Genomic DNA, 23,668 nt, shown 5'->3' with positions numbered 1-23,668 from the left:
AAAACGACGTTGGAAGCGGCTTATGGTAGAGAAATTAACATTAAATGATCTGGCAACAGCTCTGGTGGACATCCCTGCAGTCAGCATGCCAACTGCACGCTCCCTCAAAACTTGAGACATCTGTGCCATTGTGTTTTGTGACAAAACTGCACATTTTAGAGTGGCCTTTTATTGTCCCCCAGCACAAGGTGCACCTGTGTAATGATCATGCTGTTTAATCAGCTTCTTGATATGCCACACCTGTCAGGTGGATAGATTATCTTGGCAGCAGAGAATGCTCACTAACAGGGATGTAAACAAATGTGCACAACATTTGAGAGAAATAAGCTGTTTGTGCATATGGACATTTCTGGGATCTTTTATTTCAGCTCATGAAACGTGGGACCAACACTTTGTATGTTGCATGTATACTTTTTATCGGTGGATATTGAGGTACAATTACAGACATTAGCTTACAAAAGCAAAAGTTCTACTGAATTGAATGAATGTCAAATTGATTTAAATGGTATTATATGATATAGGCCTATATAGCCTATACTGTAGACTATTTAAACAACATGACAGAAAGTATGTGGACACCTGCTCGTCGAACATCTCATTCCAAAATCATGGGCATTAATATGGAGTTGGTCCCCCTTTGCTGCTGTAACAGCCTCCACTCTTTTGGGAAGGCTTTCCACTAGATGTTGGAATATTGATGCGGGGACTTGCTTCCATTCAACCACAAGAGCATTAGTGAGGTCGGGCACAGATTTTGGGCGATTAGGCCTGGCTCACAATAAGTGTTCAAATTCATCTTAAAGGTGTTCGATGGGGTTCAGATCAGGGCTCTGTGCAGGCCAGTCAAGTTCTTCCACACCGATCTCAACAAACCATTTCTTTATGAACCTCGCTTTGTGCACGGGGATATTGTCATTCTGAAACAGGAAAGGGCCTTCCCCAAACTGTTGCCACAAAGTTGGAAGCACAAAATCGTCTAGATTGTCATTGTATGCTGTAGCGTTAAGATTTCCCTTCACTGGAACTCAGGAGCCTGAACAATGAAAAACCGCCTCAGACCATTATTCCTCGACCACCAAACTTTACAGCTCGTACAATGCATTCTGGCAGGTAGTGTTCAGGAAATCGCCAAACCCAGTTTCGTCCGTCAGACTACCAGATGGTGAAGAGATACAATGCATTCGGAAAGTTTTCAGACCCTTTGACCTTTTCCACATTTTGTTGTGTTACAGTCCCATTTAAAAATGGATAAAATAGTATTTTACCTCATCAATATACACACAATACCCCAAATTGACAAAGCAAAAACAGGTTTTTAGAAATTTTGCAAATGTATGAAAATAAAAAACTTAAATACCACAATTACACAAGCATTCAGACCCTTTACTCAGTTCTTTGTTGAAGCACCTTTGGCAGTGATTACAGCCTCAAGTCTTCTTGGGTATGACACTACAAGTTTGGCACACCAAGTTTGGCACACTAGTTTCTCCCATTCTTCTCTTTGGCACACTAGTTTTTCCAATTCTTCTCTGCAGATCCTCTCAAGCTCTGTCAGGTTTGATGGGGAGCATCGCTGGGCTCTGGCTGGGCCATTCAAGGAAATTCAGAGACTTGTCCCGAAGCCACTCCTGCGTTGTCTTGGCTGTATGTTTAGGTTGTTGTCCTGTTGGAAGGTGAACGTTCACCTCAGTATGAGGTCTTGAGCGCTCTGGAGCATCAAGGATCTCTCTGTACTTTGCTCCGTTCATCTTTCCCTTGATCCTGACCAGTTTCCCAGTCCTTGCTGCTGAAAAACATTCCCACAACAGGATGCTAACGCCACCATGCTTCACCGAAGGGATCGTGCCAGATTTCGTCCAGACATGACACTTGGCATTTAGGCCAAAGAGTTCAATCTTGGTTTCATCAGACCAAAGAATCTTATTTCTCATTGTCTGAGAGTCTTTAGGTGACTTCTGGTAAACACCAAGTGGGCTTCATGTGCCTTTTACTGAGGAGTGGCTTCCGTCTGGCCGCTCTACCATAAAGTCCTGATTGGTGGAGTGCTGCAGAGATGGTTGTCCATCTAGCAGGTTCTCCCATCTCCACAGAGGAACACTGGAGCTCTGTCAGAGTGACCATCAGGTTCTTGGTCACCTCCCTGACCAAGGCCCTTCTCCCTCGATTGCTCAGTTTGGCTGGGCGGCCAGCTCTAGGAAGAGTTTTGGTAGTTCCAAACTTTTTCCATTTAAGAATGATGGAGGCTCCTGTGTTTTTGGGGACCTTCAATGCTGCAGACATTTTTTGGTAACCTTCCCCAGATCTGTACCTTAACACAATCCTTTCTTGGACTTATATGGACAATTCCTTTGACCTCATGGCTTGGTTTTTGAAAGACATGCACTTTCAACTGTGGGAGCTTATATTGACAGGTGTGCCTTTCCAAATCATGTCCAATCAATTGAATTTACCACCGGTGTAATCCAATCAAGCTGTAGAAACATCTCAAGGATGATAAATGGAAACAGGATGCATCTGAGCTCAATTCCGAGTCTCATAGCAAAGGATCTGAATACCTTTGTAAACAAGGTATTTCTGTTTTTATTTTTAGACATTTGTTAACATTTCTAAAAAACTGTTTTCGCTTTGTCATTATGGGGTATTGTGTGTAGATTTATGAGGGATTTATTTGATTTTATCCATTTTAGAATAAGGCTGTAACGTAACAAAATGTGGAGTCTGAAAACTTCCCGAATGCACTGTATATTACCAATGCTTACCCAATAAAAATACACAAAATCACAGATTTGGCACAGCATTGCACACATGTTAGGCTACATATTGAGAACAATTATAGACAGTAGCAAAATAGAACTCAATTGTCTAAACATTAAATGTATTTCAATATGAATGAAATAGGCATATTGGGAACTTTGTATTTGTAGTCAACTTTGATCTGAAGTTATTGGCAGTCACCATATGACAGATAAGATCCAAGTTTAAGTTTTATTGTCACGTGCACAAGTACAGATTAAATGTGTTGTTTTTTGCATTCGTTGGCTCAAATCGCCCTGTCAGACTTCATAAATAAGCAATATGTCTATCTCTATCCCCATCTCTGGAGTTGACAGCTCCACCACCATCTGTGATCTATTATTTTCATTATGACATCTGCCACTATTATTTAATTAGTGACTCTCATCAATAACTACTCTTCTGGATGTGAACAATGATGCATCGAGTGACACAGGTGTTTGTCTACATTATCAATCAGGGTGTTGCTGCTCGCCCATGTGTAATAATCCATCTTGGGAAATTAATGAAAGATAAATGTATGAATGAATGTTGGCAGTTTAGGTATGATGATGAAAACCAAGTCCACCAAAACCACAGGGCAGGTCAGAGAGACAAAACAGAGAGGAAAGGTAGTGTTGCTTATTTTGACATTGTTGATCATGTGTCATCACAGGATGGGTTCTTGCAGACATAACTGGACATAGTATTCAATATAAAATTAACATCGTTTGATTTCAGATTTCCGTTCAAATTTATACTGGGTGTATTACAAAATGATTAGTATACGACAATTCATTTCATTACAGTGTTTCCTGTTTTAAAAAATTGGTATTATATCATCACACATCTTGGTAGAGCAATTGGAGAAAACTGCATGAATAAATGTATTCGCATTTGCAAAAATGGTGCTTGAGTCTTCTGACTCTATTCCAGCAACCCACGCGCAAACTAAATATGATATTATTACTGTAGCTAGTATTAGAAAATTGGTTGTGATTGCACAGTTTAGAGTTACTGCTTAATATATGATCTGCAACATTACCACCAGAAAAGTATCGCCATCCAATTACGCATGGACAGCGACTAACCCCATAAACATACACGGTGGGATTTTTTTTTTAATAGAATTAAATGATTTAATTTCTTACTTGTTGTGTTGTACTTTACCCCATTGATGTACTCGGGACAGGGTCTTTCCACCATCCGTCCGGTGTTGCTCTTTGGCCAACATGTTCCAATCTCATCCGTTGTGGCATTGCAATACAAACCTTTAAATAAATAAAAAGACGTTTAAATAATGATCATTATTCGTCCAAGTCGTCAAGAAAGAGCATTAGCCTAACCATTGATGACCGTGTCAAAATCACCCCAAATCGTACCGTCAAAATCCATCAAAGAGAACGATGCGTTTTCATAGAAACTGTCTTGAAATGAATCCATCACACTGCAGTTTGGGTCTCCAAACTCGCCAAAGATGATTTGGTAAATCGTAGCATCCATGGTTAATTCAATACGTTAGATCAAATCATTTTAAACTGGGATTGAAGTCCAAGAAGTTCCCTACACGAAGCCCACTACAATATGTGCATGCGTTTCATCCAAGCTATAAGGGCAAGAAAGAGTGTGCCCTTTCAAACCCATGGAAAACGTCTCGTCCTATTGGTGCACTCAGAAGTGACTCCAAGCGCTCGAGCGCTTCTCTCTCTCTCCTACTCGCACCGCTCCCTGTACAATCAGATCGACACACCGAGCCTCAGCCTATTTACACACGTTCATCATCCCTCTATGGATTTATTAAAAAAAATCTGAAATGAGTTAAATTAATACCAAAAATACTTTAATTTAACCATTGTCCATCTGTTCGGTCTCTTGCAGCCGTTGTGTGAGTTATTGAGACATATCTCATTTTGAGAATAACAATCTGGTAAGCAAACTACTGATCCAATGTACTGTTGAGACCAATGGGGGTTGGAAACAATATTTTCATTTTTTCCCCCATAAATGTTGTTTTTTGTTATTTGTTTTAAATATTAGTTATTTTCTGTAGGTAGGTAGGAAGAGAGCTACAGAGAGGGAGATTAAAAGGGGTTATAGATATACTACTGCCGCGTTAACGTGCTAGTCGGGAACTAGGAAACTTTGAAATGTCCTACATGCTAACTTTTTGTAGTTATACAAGTGCCAAGTTCAACCAGTTAGCAAGTTGAACATTTCCTAGTTCTGACTAGCACGTGAACGTGCCATACATCTGAGACTTGCTGTGAGTGACTAAAATGTGGCTTTAAATATCCTTCAGTGGCATGTAGCCTAGATATTACAGTATATAAATACCACTGTATGTAGGCTACATCCAAAACACAGACCATTTAACATTTCTAATGTGTTTTACAAATGCAAATTGAGGACATTGGTTTTAAAGTAACTACAGTCAGGTTTCCTCTCCTCTCGGTTATGAAATTGTATGAAAAATGTACCTCAAACAAACTTTTTAACACGTCACTTTTGATATAACTTTGATATAGCTTTTGATAAATGTCCTGTAAAGCCACACTTTTTTCCAATGCTTTCTGTGATACCCATGTGTGTATCCCTATTATGTCATCACAGACTCTAGTGATCTGTTTATTTGTTCAATTAGACTCATGACCTTTATCAAAATGTATCCCACAGCGTTGTTGAAGACTCATTTCTGATTGGCTAGAAGGCATTCTAGAAAGGGGATTTAGTAAGGGATAAATGCAGACGTTCTGTACGCAGCAGGGCGAGGCTAAAGTTGAATGTATTACCCTAGAGCAGGACTCTGTGCTAAGCTTTTAAAGCCTACCAGCTATGGAATTAGACTGGCGTATTATCATCACCATGATGATGATGATGATGATGATGATGATTATTATTATTATTAATTTACATGTTATGCTCCATATTCCATTTGGCTGATGAAGGAAGCAGATAAGTAAACAAATTGGTAAATGACAGAATTGTGCTCACTGCACATCCAATTTATGGGACAGTAATCACATATCGGCTGTGATACTATATCATGTGCTTCTGCTGTGGAAGGTTCAGACTGGTTGTAAAGGAAGTCTTCAATATTCAGAAAGAAGATAGTCTTTAAGATGCTGAACTTTGGCTTAATGATGCTGAACTTTGGCTTAATCTTTACACTCCGCTCTCAATTGTTTGCGCAGTAGGGGCATCACCTATCAGTTAACTACATGCGAGACTTAATAATGGCCTGCTATTTCCTAGACATTTCCTTGAGAGTAATTTAACTGCCAAGTGAGCACTAATTTGAGTTCGACAGCGTTATTCCCTGAATGCAAAACAGTGAATCAAGAAGGCTTTATGCATATTGACTGATATGGCTTTACAGAAAATAAAGTGGCTGTGGCATAAGACAATTATCTTTCAGTTTTAATTAAACTAATACCAATGCATTTGATTGCTTTTTCAAGAGCATGTTGGAGTAAAAATAATTTGTTTTGAACTTCTGTCTCCTCAAAATGATTTTGGTCTGTAAACTTAGGCTAGACCTGCAGTCATCACATCATTGCATCCTTAATGTAGGCTGTGCAGGTCCAATAAAATATGAATTATCTGTGCTCTAATGGTGTTTGGTGGCATAGTTTACAGCAGTACCTTTAGAAGCCTACCTTCTTCTACAAATTTTTGTTCCTACTGAAGTACGGTAAAGGTAAACCCGTCCTGGGCTTTCTGTTTCAGAAGTCTTGAAGTGAAGATGAGGGACATCACATCAGGGTTGCAACGTGGATCAAAAGACTTGCAAATAGGAGACCAATGGATCCGAGAGTCGTCTTGAGACCCCAAGGCTCTCAACCGGGCCTGTAAGGCTTTCACCTCTCATGTACTGAAGCTGGAAGCTTTCTCTCTGATGATAACTATTGGCCCTCTAGAATTGCTTATTGATGCAGTATTTTTGCTGATAAGTATTGACCGCATGTGAATTAGTGCAGTTCGATCTGGTTTGCTTTGCCAGATGAGAACTGATGTGATATGAGAGATTGTAGCACATCATGTTATGTATTTTTTGGTCATAGCATCATATTTTCAGATGCAGAATGCATTTGCCCATTAACCCTCTACACAGCCATGGACAATCTACAACAGGTGACTTGAATGTGTTGACTTTCTGGTAACTTTTGTATCCTCACTCCTTACTCTTTATATGTCATCATAATAGCGAGGACAACAAAATATATTAGCAATATAATAATATATTCTTCCTTCTGAAGTCAACTTGTCTGACCTAATTATAATCACTGACTGTCATTTCTGCAAGCCCAGTTCAACCTTGTTTGTGCTGGTTCAAAGAGACAAATTTGCTTTAATTGTCTGAATGACGGACTGAGTCTTCCAGGCCCGGCAGACAGGGAAAAATCTGCAGACTCTCCCTCAGTGAGGTGTTGCTCAGAGCAATGGCACAAGGAACTGGAAAAACAGATTGTGGAAAAAAGAGTGGGAGCATGCAGGAAGTAAGAAGAAGCAGCTGAAGGAGTTATTGTCATTGTTTGGTATAGCTTGGCTTAATGTCAGATACTATCATTGGAAAATGCTCTATTTTTTCCTGCTGTATGTTACTTTATTGTTCGCTTCTCAGTCCTTAATCTCTTTTGTAATGGACATCGACTGGTAGAATCTCTCTGAAAGCAAGATTTGTTTTATCATGATGCATCTGGTCTTACGTTTTAGACTTGATCTGAAATAAGCAGGGAGAGGGAGCTGTTAGTTTGCAATGATAGTGCCTACAGGAGCTGCCTGTTTCAAATAATTGCGTCGAGGCAGGAGTGATAATGAAATGCTCTGTATCTAGGGTGACCACATTTAAAATACCCCAGGTACTGGAGCTCAATACAAATTGAAATGCTGTCATCATTTCTCAAAAATTGTACCAGTGGTTTTTGCCCACAAGTGTAGCCTATTGATATTAATCCTCCAATTGCAATGTTTGTCTATGCCCACACATATTGTCTCGAAAAGGTTCTATTTTTAATACCCTCAAACACCAAGTTAGGCAAATGTAATTTCAAAATAGGCCACTATCAGTCGTTAATGATAATGAAACACATTTTACCAGTGAAACTTCCAAACTGCATCTGCATGCCAATCATTTGATCTTAATGGATTTCATGGGAATATGGATATAGATATCTTGAATTACTGTTTCCTGAGCAAATTAGAACAGATGGTGTTAACAAACTGTATAGCCTTCCTTTTTTAGTTTCAATCCAAACACATTCTGCCTAGTGGCGCACGCTGTTGTTACATTATCTTTTTAGTTTTTTACTATTCAACTCACCATTGTAAAATGGAAATTAGGTGATATTTTTTTGTCTAACAGTAATGTTATACCATACTATAATATTTGGTTCTGATATGTAGAATACGAATGAATCATTATGAGTTCTTCCAAGACATTCATTAACCTTTGATCTAACTTTACTAAACAGGCACAGTTGTGAGTAGTGGCGGCGCGACGATCTGGTGCGCTCAGGCAGCACTGCTCCTACTGCACCGAATGAGCTATTTGAAGCGTACCTAGCCAATTCTTTTACCTTGCACAATATTTGGTGTTGAAGAAATGAGATACCATGACATGTGTGGCTGTTTTATAAATCTGGGAGTATGTGGCCAAGTAAACATTTCTTGTTGGTCTCAGGGAATGTGAAACCATTAGTTAGGGAGACTTTTAAAATAGGATTGAATGAAGTAGCAGTGAATATGTTGAATGAGCAACTAATGAATGAATTTGCTCAAGTTTGACAAAATTACCTTTACTTCAAGGAGTGCAACTTTCACTGAGGACGGGGGTCATGATCCCCCACATTCTGAAATTGCATTCCCCCTTCCCCCTCCAGTTTTATCATTGTGCTGTGATACCAAAAATGGCATCTGTGTGCTTTAGGAATATGCGGGACATGCTGTGTGAATGCAAAGCTGCTGAAAGGCTGACTGAACCAGAACGGGAGAGTTGAACAGAGGCAGCTGCTGTCAGTGTGTATGTGTTGCACTCTTTTTCCGAGTTGTTTAAGCAAGCAGAGCAAAAACTGGCTACTCTTTATTTGACTGATGTAGCTGGCAAGGTAACTGTTGTTTAACTTTACAGAAAAAATGAAACTAATGTTTATTCCCAGTGCTGAGCTAGTAGTATAACTGACATGTAATGTTAGCTAATGTTTCATCCCCTCTTGACTGAGGTGAATTAATTAGCTAACTAGAAGCTATAACAGCCAGTTCAGCTCTAGCTCAGATAGTGATCTGAGGTGGCTCCTATTATTACTATCTAACAGCTGTTGTTTGTATGGAAATGTTTTGTAGCCTTTTTTAACTGTTTCAACATGAACGTAGCTAGCTTTTGCCAGTTGATGTACCATTAGCGAGAGAGCTAGCCAAAAGTAGGTATTATTTTTGCCTCATTCCCACAAGACCCGAATCAAACGATGAAACCAGCAGCCAAACCATTGAAGACTGATAATTCTGATGTTTTTTTTGTGCAATGTGAGTTTTTATTAGTCAGTATAATAGCAATGTAATGTTATTGACTTGTCAGTTTCCCTAACTATTTCCTTACTTTTCACATTGACACAATAATAAACAGCTCTACAGGCTTCACTGTCATGGTGCACTGTCAGTAAACAACATTATGATCATCATGTCTTAGCAGGATCAGATGGTGACAAGTGTCCCAGTGTAGCACATGGGGATGTGTGAAACTTACTCCTCAGCCTGAAGTGTCCCACTTGTGTCGCCTTATTAGCTAGCTTTTGAGGTGGGCAATTAGCAAAGATGCTTGAGGACATGCTCATAGGTCCTGAGTTCGTGCCAGGTATGGGTCAAATCGGGAAGAAGTGGTACTCACTAAGCAAGTAGCGTGACGTGCTTTATACCAGCAGGGTCAGACAGTCAGGGAAGACCATTCTAAGGAGCTGAGGTGAATTTTGCAGTATATTAACAATATCAGTGAATGATTCAAAGTTCCATCTTGAAGCTACAGTCTGGGACCTGGGAATAATGGTCATTTCAATTATCGAACCATTGATTCTATTCTTGAAAAGTATAATTCTTTGTCATGCCTCATCTTACTTCGGAGGATCAGATTTTGACGGGTCTCAGCAGGGTCAGCCAGCCAGGGAAGACTAGTCTCTGACGGAGCATAGGTACATTTTTGCAGATCCAACACTTTATTCTCTCAGTGCAGCAAACACTGGACAGGCCAGATACTTCAAAGATTGAAACTATTTTAAGGTAGTCTGATTAACCTTCATAGTTGATTGCCAAACCTTATCAACGGTTGATAGACGCTTTTCCAGATAACACAAAGCACGTAAAACAAAAATGCAAGGAAGACCTGGTAGAAGCTATTGATGATGATGAATGGATACAGAGGTGTTTGAATGCCCAGTCATGTTCATATCATCTCAGACATAAATGACTGCAGTTTAAGACCGTCCATGCACTCAGAAATGTCATTCCTCTGCTTGAGGTGTAAAACACAAAAGGGGACATATTTGCATATGTTATGGTCTTGTGAAGGCTGGCTGAATTCTGGTAGAATATGTATTTTATCTCAGCATGTCTACAGATTCTCCCTTCTTGTTTTTGCTTGCTTCTAAATGTTGATACTGGAGACTATTATCAAACAAAACTGTGTAACCAACCATCTAAGAAAAACATTGCCATTAATTGGAAGGTTGGTAGGCCGTCATTGTAAATAAGAATTTGTTCTTAACTGACTTGCCTAGTTAAATAAAGGTTAAATAAAAATAATATCCTCACACAATGTCACAATGGATGGCAGAAATGTCAAGTTGTGTATCACTAGATTTGATTTATTACAAGATTAAGGGTATACTGGGCAACTGTAAGTAAAAAGAGTTCTACAATACAATTAGGCCTATGAGATTAGTTATATGGATAAATGCGCTGTTTCTGTGAGTTAATGTACATGTGTAGGTGTAAGTGTTTTTTTTGTTTGTTTTTTTTACTTCTGTTACCAAACCTTTCCCTTGGGAATAAAATAAATAAAAATGGGTGACATTTTTTGGGGAGAAAGTTGAGGTATTGACTAGACTGGTGGGGTCGGGTGTGTAGGCAGCTCGGGCTGGCTTTGATCGAGTTCAGTCTTATCAATCATTTAAACATATTTAACAATGATCTCTTACCTAGCTTGAAGACTGGCGGCATTTGATTGTGTAGGAATGCAGGAAATTAGCTTTAGATGCCCCCAAAAAATCCACACACTTCTAAAACCAGGGGGTCTGAGGTTGCTCACCCAGATTTTTTTTGGCCATCTAAAGCTAATTTCCTGCATTTCTACACAATCCAATATGACCCATGGCCCTTCTAGCCATCTCTATTTAGAACAACAAAAAGTTACTGCAATAAAATGTACCTATGCTTCATCACAGACTAGTCTTTGCTGGCATTTTTGGTTGCGAGACAAAGGGCCTAAATGCGGGACAGACAATTTGGGATATTTGGTCACCCTATGTGTAGCATGTGAAGAGAAATAAGATTGTTATTTCATAACACATGTAATTCGAGAGAAGCTAACATCAACTCCCTGGACAATAAAGTAGACAAACTCAGGGCAAGGCTCTCCTTCCAGAGAGACATATTGGACTGTAACATACTCGGTTTTACGGAATCATGGCTCTCTCTGGATATATTGTCCCTGTCCATAGAGCCAGAGGGGTCTGCATTAGTGCAAAACTGAAAGTGCAAACCACTGAATTTAACGACGGCTAGGTAATTGGGAACATGGACATGTACACTAAGGCCAGCTATGACCGCCGAAAGGCAATCAGAGGCATAATGATAGTACAGAGACAAAGTGGAGTCACGATTCTACAGCTCAGACACGAGACGCATGTGGCAGGGACTCCAGACAATAACGGGTTATAAAGGGAAAGCCAGCCATGTTGCGGACACCGACTTCTCGCTCCCAGACAAGCTAAACACCTTCTTCACCTGCTTCTAGGAAAACAACACCAAGCTGCAGACGTGGGCCCCCACCGCTCACGTGGACTGTGTGTTCTCAATCTCCATGGCCGACGTGAGTAAGACATTTAAGCGTGTTTACCCTTGCAAGGCTGCCGGCCCAGACAGCATCCCAAGCCATGTCCGAAGAGTATGTGCAGACCAGCTGGCTGTTGTCTCCGCTTGCTTCAAAATGTCCACCATTTCCTGTACCCAAGACAGCAAAGGTGACTAAACTAAATGACTACCAAAACTGAGACCGGGAGACTGATAAAAGCTTTGATCTCCAGGCCATCGGACTGTTAAACACTCACCACTAGCCGGCCTTCGCAGGGCACCCTGCCCTGAACTTTAGAGACTGCTGCCCTTTGTTGAAGGTTCACCTTCAACCCAGTCTAAGGTCCTGAGCACTCTGCACCAGGTTTTCATCAAGGATCTCTCTGTACTTTTCTCCATTCATCTTTCCCTCCTTCCTTACTAGTCTCCCAGTCCCTGCGGCTGAAAAATGATGCTGCCACCCCCATGCTTCACTGTAGGGATGGTGCCAGGTTTCTTCCAGATGTGACATTTGGCATTAAGGCCAAAGAGTTCAATCTTGGTTTCATCAGAGCAGAGAATCTTGTTTCTCATGGTCTGAGAATCTTTAGGTGCCTTTTGGCAAACTCTAAGTGGGCTGTCATGTGCAAGAATGTCTAAAAACCTGTTTTCGCTTTTTCATTATGGGGTATTGTGTGTAGATTGCTGAGGATTTTATGTATTTATTCCATTTTAGAAGGCTGTAACGTAACAAAATGTGGAAAAAGTCAAGGGGTCTGAATACTTTCCGAAGGCACTGTACATTGGAAAATATGATTACTTATATGGTATTGTTGAATATTCCTTTCTGATTGGCTTGAAGGGTATTCTAGAGTGTGCATTCTTGCCCTATAACGCATGGTTATTTTGCACAGTAGAATTCAATGGCTATAGTTCATTTTTGCATGTTTTGTTTTGAGGTGCTTTTGAAAGCAAAAGTCAAATTGAAAACAGTATTGGTGTTGTTGAGTTCGCTTTTCATAATAGCAAGCTAGGACTGATGGTCTGGTTCGCTAAACCAACAAGTCTGTTTGTTTGGTTACCGTGGCAACTACTGTAGCTATAGAACACACCTTCCACATCGTTCATTATTTTCTATAGAACGCATAGCCCCTCGTTGATTATCCCTTACATGTTATGTTACAAGGGATAATCCAGGCTATTCCCGTATTCCCTGAAAGAATGCTGCAGCTGCACCTATTATTTCCGCTGTTCAAAGAAAATGTGTTTATTACACAATAGAGTTGTTGGGGTCTCCTCACATCATTATGGAGCTTGTCGAATTTCACGCTCGCAAATGAACACCAAGTGTATGTAAAACCTCACACATCCAATGCTTTGGAATAAGTGCTGCTCAAGTATCTTAATGGGTATGACTGAGAAAGTGGATGTGATTATTTATACTAGCTAATTATGCCAATACACATCCTCTAGTTCAGTTATCTGCTTTGGCTTAAGCAGTGATTGTCATTCAATATCAGCCCATTGTGCACACAAATGAGTGTTCCTTTTGTCTGGTTGCATGATGAAGCTACATTTTGGTATGTACTCTGACTGAGCAGCACTCTAATTCTTCAGCAAATAAATAAAGTAAAGTAATTAACAGGCTGGAAAGAACAAACACTCATTAATATTTTACATTACCTGTGACATTGTAGAGAGTGGAGAGAGCCTCACAGTATTTCTGTAGAAGTGCAAGCAGAGAGAGCTGGGAGAGCTGCTCAGACAATGTACTGGGCTGGATAGAAGAAGAAAAACGTATTTTAGAGAGCAATGTCAGCAATTTGAATAATGATGCAAATAGGCTTCTTTAATCAGCTAAATGCAGAATTCTTTTGATAAATATTTCAAATCTGGCATCAAATCTGCTATTACATGAACAATGTTAACATAGTGATACTGATCTGTTTCACCTGCCTTGTGCTTGTCTCCACCCCCCCACCAGGTGTGTATTTATACCTGCGTTTTCTGTTTGTCTGTTGCCAGTTTGTCTGTTATGTCAGGTCTTACCAGCATTTTCCCCATTTCTCCTGTTCTTAAGTTTTGTTTTCTAGTCTTCCTGGTTTTGACCTTTGTGGCTGTCCTGACCCTGATTGACTCTGCCTTGGATTACGACCCTCTGCCTGCCCTCGACCTGCCCTTTGCCTGCCCATTTGTTATAATAAATATTCTGTGAATCGTACTATCCGCCTCCTGTGTTTGCATCTGGGTCATATCCTGAGTTGTGATAGTCATGATAGTGAGTCGTGATAGTACGACTGAGTCGTGATAGTACGACATCCTTATCTTTTCCCGTTTGGTTTAGGAGTATGTGCTCCACGTCCGACAAGTCCTCCAGTGCCTCCTGGAGAACCACTATCTCCTTTCTGGGATACGTCATCGCTGCCGGGAACATTCAGGTGGATCCAGACATGGTGAAAGCGGAGGTGGAGTGTCCCCAACCCACATCCAGAGTGCAGCTGCAACATCTCCTGGGATTTGCTCATTTCTACCAGCGCTTCATCCGGGGCTACACCCTGGCTTCCTTCCTCTCTGCACTCACCTCACCCAAGGTTGCATTCACGTGGTCCCCAGCTGCTGACCAGGGGTGTTTTCGGATCTTAAGCATCGGTTCACTACAGCCCCCATCTTAACCCATCTGGACCTGTCCCATCAGTTTGTGGTGGAGGTTGATGCCTCGAACGTTGGAGTGGGGGCCGTCCTGTCCCAGCGTTCTACCCAGAACCAAAAGCTGCATCCCTGCGCTTTCCTTTCCCATCGTCTTAATCCCGAGAGAGGAACTATGACATTTGTAACCGGGGACTTCTTGCAATCAAGATGGCACTGGAGGAATGGAGACACTGGCTAGAAGGGGCGGAACATCCATTCCTAGTGTGGAATGTCAAGATTGCTTCAATCACGTGGACTGGAATATGTTCCGGATAGCATCGGACATTGATGTATACGCTGATTCGGTGAGCGAGTATATTAGCAAGTGCATCGGTGATGTGGTACCCACGGTGACTATTAAATCCTTCCCTGAACAGAAACAATGGATTGATGGCAGTATTTGTGCAAAACTACATACCGTGTAAACCTGCAAAATATGGAATCAAGATCTGGGCTGCCTGTGATGCTGCTTCATCATATGCATGGAACTTGCAAGTGTATACGGGAAAGCCAGATGGAGGAGCTCCTGAGAAGAACCAAGGGATGCGGGTTGTCCTGGACATGACACAGGGACTCCGGGGTTACAACATCACATGCAATAACTTTTTAACTTCACACAAGCTGGGAGAGGAAGCTGACGATGGTAGGAACAGTATCAAAAAAACAAGCCAGAGCTCCCACCTCAGCTGTTGAATACACGGATCAGGCCTATCAATTCCTCTAAGTTTGTGTTCACGGCCGACATGTCCCTACGTGCCAAAGAAAGGCAAAAATGTGGTATTCATGAGTACTCTGCATATGGATGGGAGAATCTGTGGCCAGGAAGATAAAAAACAGAAATCTTAATGGATTACAATTTCACAAAATGAGGGGTGGACAATTTCGACAAGCTGGTGACATCTCATCTTGGACATCTCGGCATACATCGCGTTTGTCATCTGGATGGCGTTGAACCCAGATTGGAAAAGAGATAAGCTCCAGAGAAGACGGCTTTTTCTCGAGGAGCTGGGCAAGGGATTGGTAAGACCTCAAATACAGAGGAGGCAACAAATCCCAAGAACCCCAGCTTCTGTATCCATCGTGAGCTGGATTCAGGAGGAGGATGCTGGTGCCCCATCCGCCCGACCCACAGAACCAACAACTCCAATACCGGAAGTAAGTGTGAGTAATGTTGTTGCATGTGTGTGTGTCTGACTCTCCTACCTTGGCCTGCTGTAAGTAACTCAACTCAGCAAAAAAAGAAACGTCCTCTCACTGTCAACTGCGTTTATTTTCAGTAAACTTAACATGTGTAAATATTTGTATGAACATAACAAGATTCAACAACTGAGACATAAACTGAACAAGTTCCACAGACGTGACTAACAGAAATTGAATAATGTCTCCCTGAACAAAGGGGGGGGTCAAAATCAAAAGTAACTGTCAGTATCTGGTGTGGCCACCAGCTGCATTAATTACTGCAGTGCATCTCCTCCTCATGGACTGCACCAGCTAAGCAAGTTCTTGCTGTGAGATGTTACCCCACTCTTCCACCAAGGCACCTGCAAGTTCCTGGACATTTCTTGGGGAATGGCCCTAGCCCTCACACTACGATCCAACAGGGCCCAGATGTGCTCAATGGGATTGAAATCAGGGCTCTTCGCTGGCCATGGCAGAACACTGGCATTACTGTCTTGCAGGAAAACACGCACAGAACGAGCAGTATGGCTGGTGGCATTGTCATGCTGGAGGGTAATGTCAGGATGAGCCTGCAGGAAGGGTACCACATGAACGTACCACGCACAGCTTTGAGATTGCCTGCAATGACAACAAGCTCAGTCCAATGATGCTGTGACACACCGCCCAGACCATGACGGACCCTCCACCTCCAAATCGATCCCGCTCCAAAGTACAGGCCTCGGTGTAACGCTCATTCCTTCGATGATAGACGTGAATCTGACCATCACCCCTGGTGAGACAAAACCGCGACTCGTAGAGCACATTTTGCCAGTCCTGTCTGGTCCAGCGACGGTGGGTTTGTGCCCATAGGCGACGTTGTTGCCGGTGATGTCTGGTGAGGACCTGCCTTACAACAGGCCTACAAGCCCTCAGTCCAGCCTCTCTCAGCCTATTGCGGACAGTCTGAACACTGATGGATGGATTGTGCGTTCCTAGTGTAACTTGGGCAATTGTTGTTGCCGTCCTGTACCTGTCCGGCAGGTGTGATGTTCGGATGTACCGATCCTGTGCAAGTGTTGTTACACGTGGTTTGCCACTGCGAGGACAATCAGCTGTCCATCCTGTCTCCCTGTAGCGCTGTCTTAGGCGTCTCACAGTGCGGACATTGCAATTTATTGCCCTGGCAGTCCTCATGCCTCCTTGCAGCATGCCTAAGGCACGTTCACGCAGATGAGCAGGGACCCTGGGCATCTTTCTTTTCGTGGTTTTCAGAGTCCTCTTTAGTGTTCTAAGTTTTCATAACTGTGACCTTAATTGACTACTGTCTGTAAGCTGTTCGACCGTTCCACAGGTGCATGTTGATTAATTGTTTATGGTTCATTGAACATGCATGGGAAAAAGTTTTTTTTACAATGAAGATCTGTGACGTTATTTGGATTTTTACAAATTATCTTTGAAAAACAGGGTCCTGAAAAAGGGACGTTTCTTTTTTTGCTGAGTTTATTTATGTGACTGAGTGAGTGAGATGTTAGTAAAATGTGGACCCAAGAATGACAGGAAGACACAGTATACATGAATCAAATGGAAGAAATACATTTGTAACACACACACACACAGTAAAACACTGTCCCTCATGTGGTGTGTAAACCAGCCTTAATTTGTGTTACACAGGGCTCATTTATAATTTCCATAAAATACTGAATGCAAAATTTGTCCTTCCAATTTGTTCAATGCAAAGCAATAAACATCAATAGTGATGAAAACCTTGTTTCATTTATATTTGTTCAAGATAAACATGATTTATTCCACCCATGTCTTGATTATAATAGATGTTTATTTATTGATAAATGTGATCTAGCAGAGGTAAATGGCAAATAATAACAATGTATGCTGTCTATATTGCTTGTAATTAATATAGGTCAACATCTAAGTATTAAGTATTTTTACGTAAATTGTTATGGCTGTATTGTTTTAAAAACCCTATAATGTTGTGGGTCCATCAGACCCGGGGAACATTGGGTGAATACCAAAAACATGAACACAACACAATGGTTAAACTTCTTGAATTCAACCATTATTGGGTTCAAATGCACATTTAGATTTGTGATCAGCCATCCACAACAACCACAATCCGTAAGGCGCAAATAGCTAAATGAGAGAGCAGCAGTGTGATTCACATCAATGCCCTATGTAGATATCAATAATAAGTGATATCCATATCGCCATAGACCAGACCACTGCTGTCATCCTTACCTCCAAGCATATATTCAAGTTGGATAATCTGTTGATGCCAACAGCAGTCGCACCATTGGAAGACATAGCTTGGACTGTAGCTTACTCCTGCTCTGTTCCCGCGATCCATCAATCCAATTTGGTGTGTCATCATAGTGGTCTCTGACTTGTGGTCAAACTCGCTCAGGTGGAACAAACTTAAAGTTGCACCTTTTTCACTGCTTATTTGAATGTCATTGAGAAAACAGAGAAGTGTCAAAGATTTTTTTCCGCAAGCATCCTTTCTGAATTTAAAAGTAGTCCTCAAAGTAATCATCTACTTTTTCAAAAGTATCTAATATGATTACAATATTTTTGCTGGTAACGTAATGTATTACAGTTACTGTTTTTTTGTAATCGCTTACATGTGACGGATTACATGTAATCCGTTACTCCCCAACCCTGATCTCTGACCACTGGGGGTCAGATATGACAGTGTGGCAACTGTGGCAGCAAGAGGTTACAGATGGTTGCATTTGTGTTTGTGCCAAAGCAGCATCAACCTCTCCTCTATCCATCCCTCTTTGACAGACACTGACCTAATGCTCAGATAAGACAGTGGGCAAGGGAAGCCCTAATTTTATAGCTGTAGGGCCAGCTGTGTTCTGTACGATGAATGGCCTTTTTTGGAGGGAGCGGGGGACAGGACAGGCTGGGGCACAGAGAAAGCTGATGGTAGGAGGGCAGCTGCAGAGTTCCTCTGGGGTTAGAATGAGACCTCTGGGGGGGGTTGTGGAGGAGGAAGCCATTCTAAAGACTCTGTCTACAGGGTCTACTACAGTGCAGGCCAGGGCTGTTTCACACGTAGTGGAGTCATCATAATTTACAGTCTTTCTTTGTCACATTAACACTTCTTCAGGATCGGTGGGTCCCACACTGGACAGTTGAGCTAACGTAGGCCAATGCAATTGACATGAGGTTGTAAGTAACAAGAACATTTCCCAGGACATAGACATATCTGATATTGGCAGAAAGCTTCAATTCTTGTTAATCTAACTGCACTGTCCAATTTACAGTAGCTATTACAGTGAAAGAATACCATGCTATTGTTTGAGGAGAGTGCACAGTTATGAACTTCAAAAGTTATTAATAAACCAATTAGGCACATTTGGGCAGTCTTGATACAAACTTTTGAACAGAAATGCAATGGTTCATTGGATCAGTCTAAAACTTTGCACATACACTGCTGCCATTTGGTGGCCAAAATCTAAATTGCACCTAGGCTGGAATAATACATTATGGCCCTTCTCTTGCATTCCAAAGATGATGGTACAAAAAACATACAAAAAAACAGTTGGTTTTTTCTTTGTATTAGCTTTTACCAGATCTAATGTGCTATATTCTCCTACATTCATTTCACATTTCCACAAACTTCAAAGTGCTTCCTTTCAAATTTTATCAAGAATATGCATATCCTTGCTTCAGGCAGTTGGATTTGGGTATGTCATTTTAGACAAACATTTTAAAAAAGGGGCGGATCCTTAAGAGGTTTTAAGGGATTGCAATAAACAGCACAGCAATCCCAATTAGAATGCTCAATTGACTCTGCTGCTGCTGTCAAAAGTGTCAAGAAAAGAAAATGCAGTGTTGTATTTTTAGATACGGTTTGCACTAGCGTTTCATAATGGTTTCACTACATTTGAAATCATTACCTGGATCTGGAACACACTGTTAAAGACTAGTTAGCCATGCACAGGTTTCACTTATGTTATATAATTAATATTTACTTTTTCATCTGAAGCCCACAAAATAATTTTATAAACAAGGAGCTCATTGACCTGTACTTTAAAAGTGCATTGGGAAAATGTCCCCTTTTAAAAAATATTCTACTCCACCTGCAAAATGATGTAGGAAATGTCCACGATATGCCCCATAAATTCTAGAAATCCTTCCCACACAGTTCCTTAGGGAACACTTTAATTTTATTTTCCATGACGTGCGTGTGTTTGTGTGTGTGTGTATCTGCACGTGTCCGTGTATAGCGCAATCATTGTGAGGTTTGAATATGTTACTGTGTTATAGTTACTGTAAGTTACAGTTCTTTAAAACCATTCATAATTAGTAAGAATTAAACCCGTACATGTATGTAGGCCTATAACGTATATTTAATTTCGATCTGATTCAAACATGAGGTTGAGTTCTGTTTAATAATATCTGGACAGCATGCTGTCTCTCAAAAGTATACACCTTCAAACTCAAACAGAATTGTTTGAGTTTGGAGATGTAGAATAGATAAACTGAGGACATGGAAATTAAAGTCACATTCTGAAGTAGAAGATTCACTCTGACAATTCACTGTTGGGCAGTGAATTGTCAGATAGTGATCCATGTGGTCCCTCAACATGTACCTGGTTTGTTTTCAAGTACTGTATGTGTGTATAGCAATTTAGAATCTTAAGGTAGGAGGAATGGAATGCAATGTAGAAGAGTCAAATAATTACAAGGCATTTTTGTACTGCCTTCAGTCAAGGTAAAAGCTTAATTTCAAATAAAGTGTAAGTATTGAAATACACACAATATTTCTTAACTCCCAGGAAAGTTAAGTTAGGAAAGTGTTGAAATACTCACAAACAACAGTATCAGAAGTAACAAAATATGTGCAGCATTCATGTTGATGCTGGAATCATGTCAAGAGATGTCATAATCCAAAAAGAGAGGCAGATCTTCCATGGTCTATGTCACACCCCATACATCAAATTTTCCTCAAATCTGAATCACTTACTTCTGAATGAAAGAAAACTCAATTGTATCATAGACAGAGAGGGACACAAAAAAGATGAGAAAAGATCAACCAAAAGACTGAGATATTAACTGTAGAAAAATGTATGTCCTCATGCCGCAATGTACTCTCTGTCAGGAATCAGAATCTGATCTAACTGGCTTCTAAAAAACGCAAATAAACATTGTTATCTCAGACATGGAGCAGAGCAGAGCTAACAGAAAGTAATAGCAGAGAGTAAATCCTTGGGGGAAAAAATAAGCTCTAGTGTAATGAGACCATCAGATCAACTCGTGAGGCCAAATAGTTCTCTCCCATTTCCCCCAGCTTTCACCTACCACTCAGTGATCAGCTGGTCTTGGGACATTCTGCCAAAGACTATATTCCAGAGTCCAGAACACAATTTTTAGCCTCCAGTGTTCGTCTGCTTGCTTTCTCTGTGTGTGTGTGTGTGTGTGTGTGTGTGTGTTGTGTTGTGTTGGTGTGTGTGTGTGTGTGTGTGTGTGTGTGTGTGTGTGTGTGTGTGTGTGTGTGTGTGTGTGTGTGTGCTTGTTTCAGAGTGATTAATAAATAACTCCAGTGGTTTCTCTTGCTGTGCATTGAGCAGCTGAAGTGGATAAACTAATCTGGGTTTAAGGATTTGGGTTTGATTTTGTAATACAATCCATTACTACGGCACCAGTGGAAGAATCTCACTAGAAGCTGTTTCAATAGATCACATTGTAGAGCTACAAAGTGACACATTATATAAGGTTGTAAGATTTTTGTCTTGTAACAACATACAAACGAACAAACCATAATTAGAGACTCAAGAGACCCACCTAAATGTTGTAATCACACAAAACAAATTGTGAATGACATCAAGTCATGTTTAAAGATCAACTGAAGGCAATAGACAACTTCTCTGATGGAAAACCACCTATGTGATATTAGTCTGAAACATTTATTGTATAGTCAAAATGTACTAGAAAGTGTAAATAAGATAATTTTGTCTCGTCCAAAACGGAGATTTGTGAGAATTAGGAAAAAATGGTATGTCACAGAATGAAGGGAATGTAAACCCAAGTAATCATCAATTCGGGAACACAGCTGCATGCGACCCAATATCCCTATGGGGCCAATTAGGGATCAAATTACACAATGTACTGTACATGGGACAATATTTTAAAATGTCAATAGCTCAAAATTTCAATGACTTTAAAAACCTCAAACCAACTATAAATTGTAGAAATTCATATATGAATATTGAAAGCATCTAATGAGAAATAAAAGGTGTGAAACATGAAAATGTCCCATTTACATTGTGTAATTTATTGACAGTTCCTAACTAGAACCAGATATAGGCTATCCAAAGTCAAACCAATTTTGCTACTGACGCACACCGGCCGGCAGAAGCTAACTGGCTAAATAAGTTGGCTAGCTTATAGACTACTTCTACACACAAGACCTGGTTAGATTGTTTCAAGTTATCTAGAAAGGTGAGTGACAAAGGTTCGAACTCACACACGAGACACCCACATCAAAGTATGCCACCAAGACCCAAATCTCATTTTCAGTTACATTTCCTAATGAGGAGAATTGAAACAGAGGCTAAATAAGGAAGTTCAGTACCCCTTTAACCATGTTTTGAGGCTATTCAATGTTCACATAAGCATTCAGACCCTTTACTCAGTACTTTGTTAAAGAACCTTCGGCAGCGATTACAGCTTCGAGTTTTCTTGGGTATGACGCTACAAGCTTGGCACACCTGTATTTGGGGAGTTTCTCTCATTCTTCTCTGCAGATCCTCTCAAGCTCTGTCAGGTTGGATGGGGAGCATCGCTGCACAGTTATTTTCAGGTCTCTCCAGAGATGTTCGATCGGGTTCAAGACCGAGCTCTGGCTGGGCCACTCAAGGATATTCAGACATTGACCCGAAGCCACTCCTGTGTTGTCTTGGCTGTGTGCTTAAGGTCGTTGTCCTGTTGAAAGGTGAACCTTCGCTCTGGAGCAGATGTTCATCAAGAATCTCTCTGTACTTTGCTCCATTCATCTTTCTGTTGATCCTGACTATTCTCCCAGTCCCTGCCAATGAAAAACATCCCCACATCATGATGCTGCCACCACTATGCTTCACCGTAGGGATTGTGCCAGGTTTCCTCCAGATGTGACGCTTGGCATTCAGGCCAAAGAGTTCAATCTTGGTTTCATCAGACCAGAGAATCTTGTTTCCTATGGTCTGAGAGTCCTTTAGGTGCCTTTTGGCAAACTCCAAGTGGGCTGTCATGTGCCTTTTATTGAGGAGGGGCGTCCATCTGGCCATTCTACCATAAAGGCCTGATTGGTGGAGTGCTGCAGTGATAGTTGTCCTGCTGGACAGTTCTCCCATCTCCACAAAGGAACTCTGGTGCTCTGTCAGTGTGACCATCGTGTTCTTGGTCACCTCCCTGACCAAATGGTTTGAAATATAGCTCTCCATTTCCTATTTTCAACACACATTATTGTTCATGGATACTCACATAATTCAAACATTTACAAAGAAAATACCAATATATCGTTTTTTTTCGCTTTCACCTTTGAAAACCACAAATTCCCCTCACCTCAATGTTTTGTCATGCTGACGTGAATTGACCAGGTGGATGAGTTCTTTCAAGTAGTACACATTTTAACCTTAAAATGATTATACAGCACCATTTAGATTGGGAGTAATTTGCACTGTGACCCAACCAACCCCGGTCTCCCCTATCGCCTGTAAAGTGTAATATAAAAGTGTATAAAAGTTAATTGAGAATTTGCCTCTTTAAAGGTGTTAATGGATTATGGTTACAGCACATCTTTTCATTTACATTTTAGTAATTTAGCAGACACTCTTATCCAGAGCAACTTACAGTAGCGAGTGCATACATTTTCGTACATTTTAAAGATGCCCGTTTTCATCGTTCAGGGAGGGCTGCTCGTTCAGGTAACATTTATACTAGTTCTGCCAGATACAGTGCCTTCAGAAAGTATCCACACCCCTTGACTTTTTCAAAATGTTGTTTTGTT

General features: G+C 40.9%; 1 protein-coding gene across 2 annotated transcripts in view; it reads right to left on the bottom strand.

Moving 5' to 3' along the window:
* Positions 1-20,993, bottom strand: part of LOC115169568 (corticotropin-releasing factor receptor 2-like) — a 110,880-nt gene extending 89,887 nt beyond the window's left edge. The window contains exons 1-4 of one of the 2 annotated variants that reach the window (XM_029725306.1): positions 20,648-20,993; positions 20,494-20,542; positions 13,492-13,585; positions 3,924-4,043 (exon numbers count right to left, since the gene is read on the bottom strand). In XM_029725306.1, the coding sequence (XP_029581166.1) occupies positions 3,924-4,043; positions 13,492-13,585; positions 20,494-20,535 (256 nt within the window). In that variant the 5' untranslated portion in view covers positions 20,536-20,542; positions 20,648-20,993. Of the gene's footprint in view, positions 1-3,923; positions 4,044-4,154; positions 4,472-13,491; positions 13,586-20,493; positions 20,543-20,647 lie in introns of those variants that run through there. The other variant, XM_029725307.1, reaches the window with a different exon arrangement.
* Positions 20,994-23,668: the final 2,675 nt, after the last annotated feature.

This window comes from Salmo trutta, chromosome 31 (assembly GCF_901001165.1).
Source record: "Salmo trutta chromosome 31, fSalTru1.1, whole genome shotgun sequence".
NCBI classification, from domain to species: domain Eukaryota; kingdom Metazoa; phylum Chordata; class Actinopteri; order Salmoniformes; family Salmonidae; genus Salmo; species Salmo trutta.
Note: the sequence above shows the minus strand (reverse complement) of the source record. Positions and strands in the feature narration are given on the sequence as shown.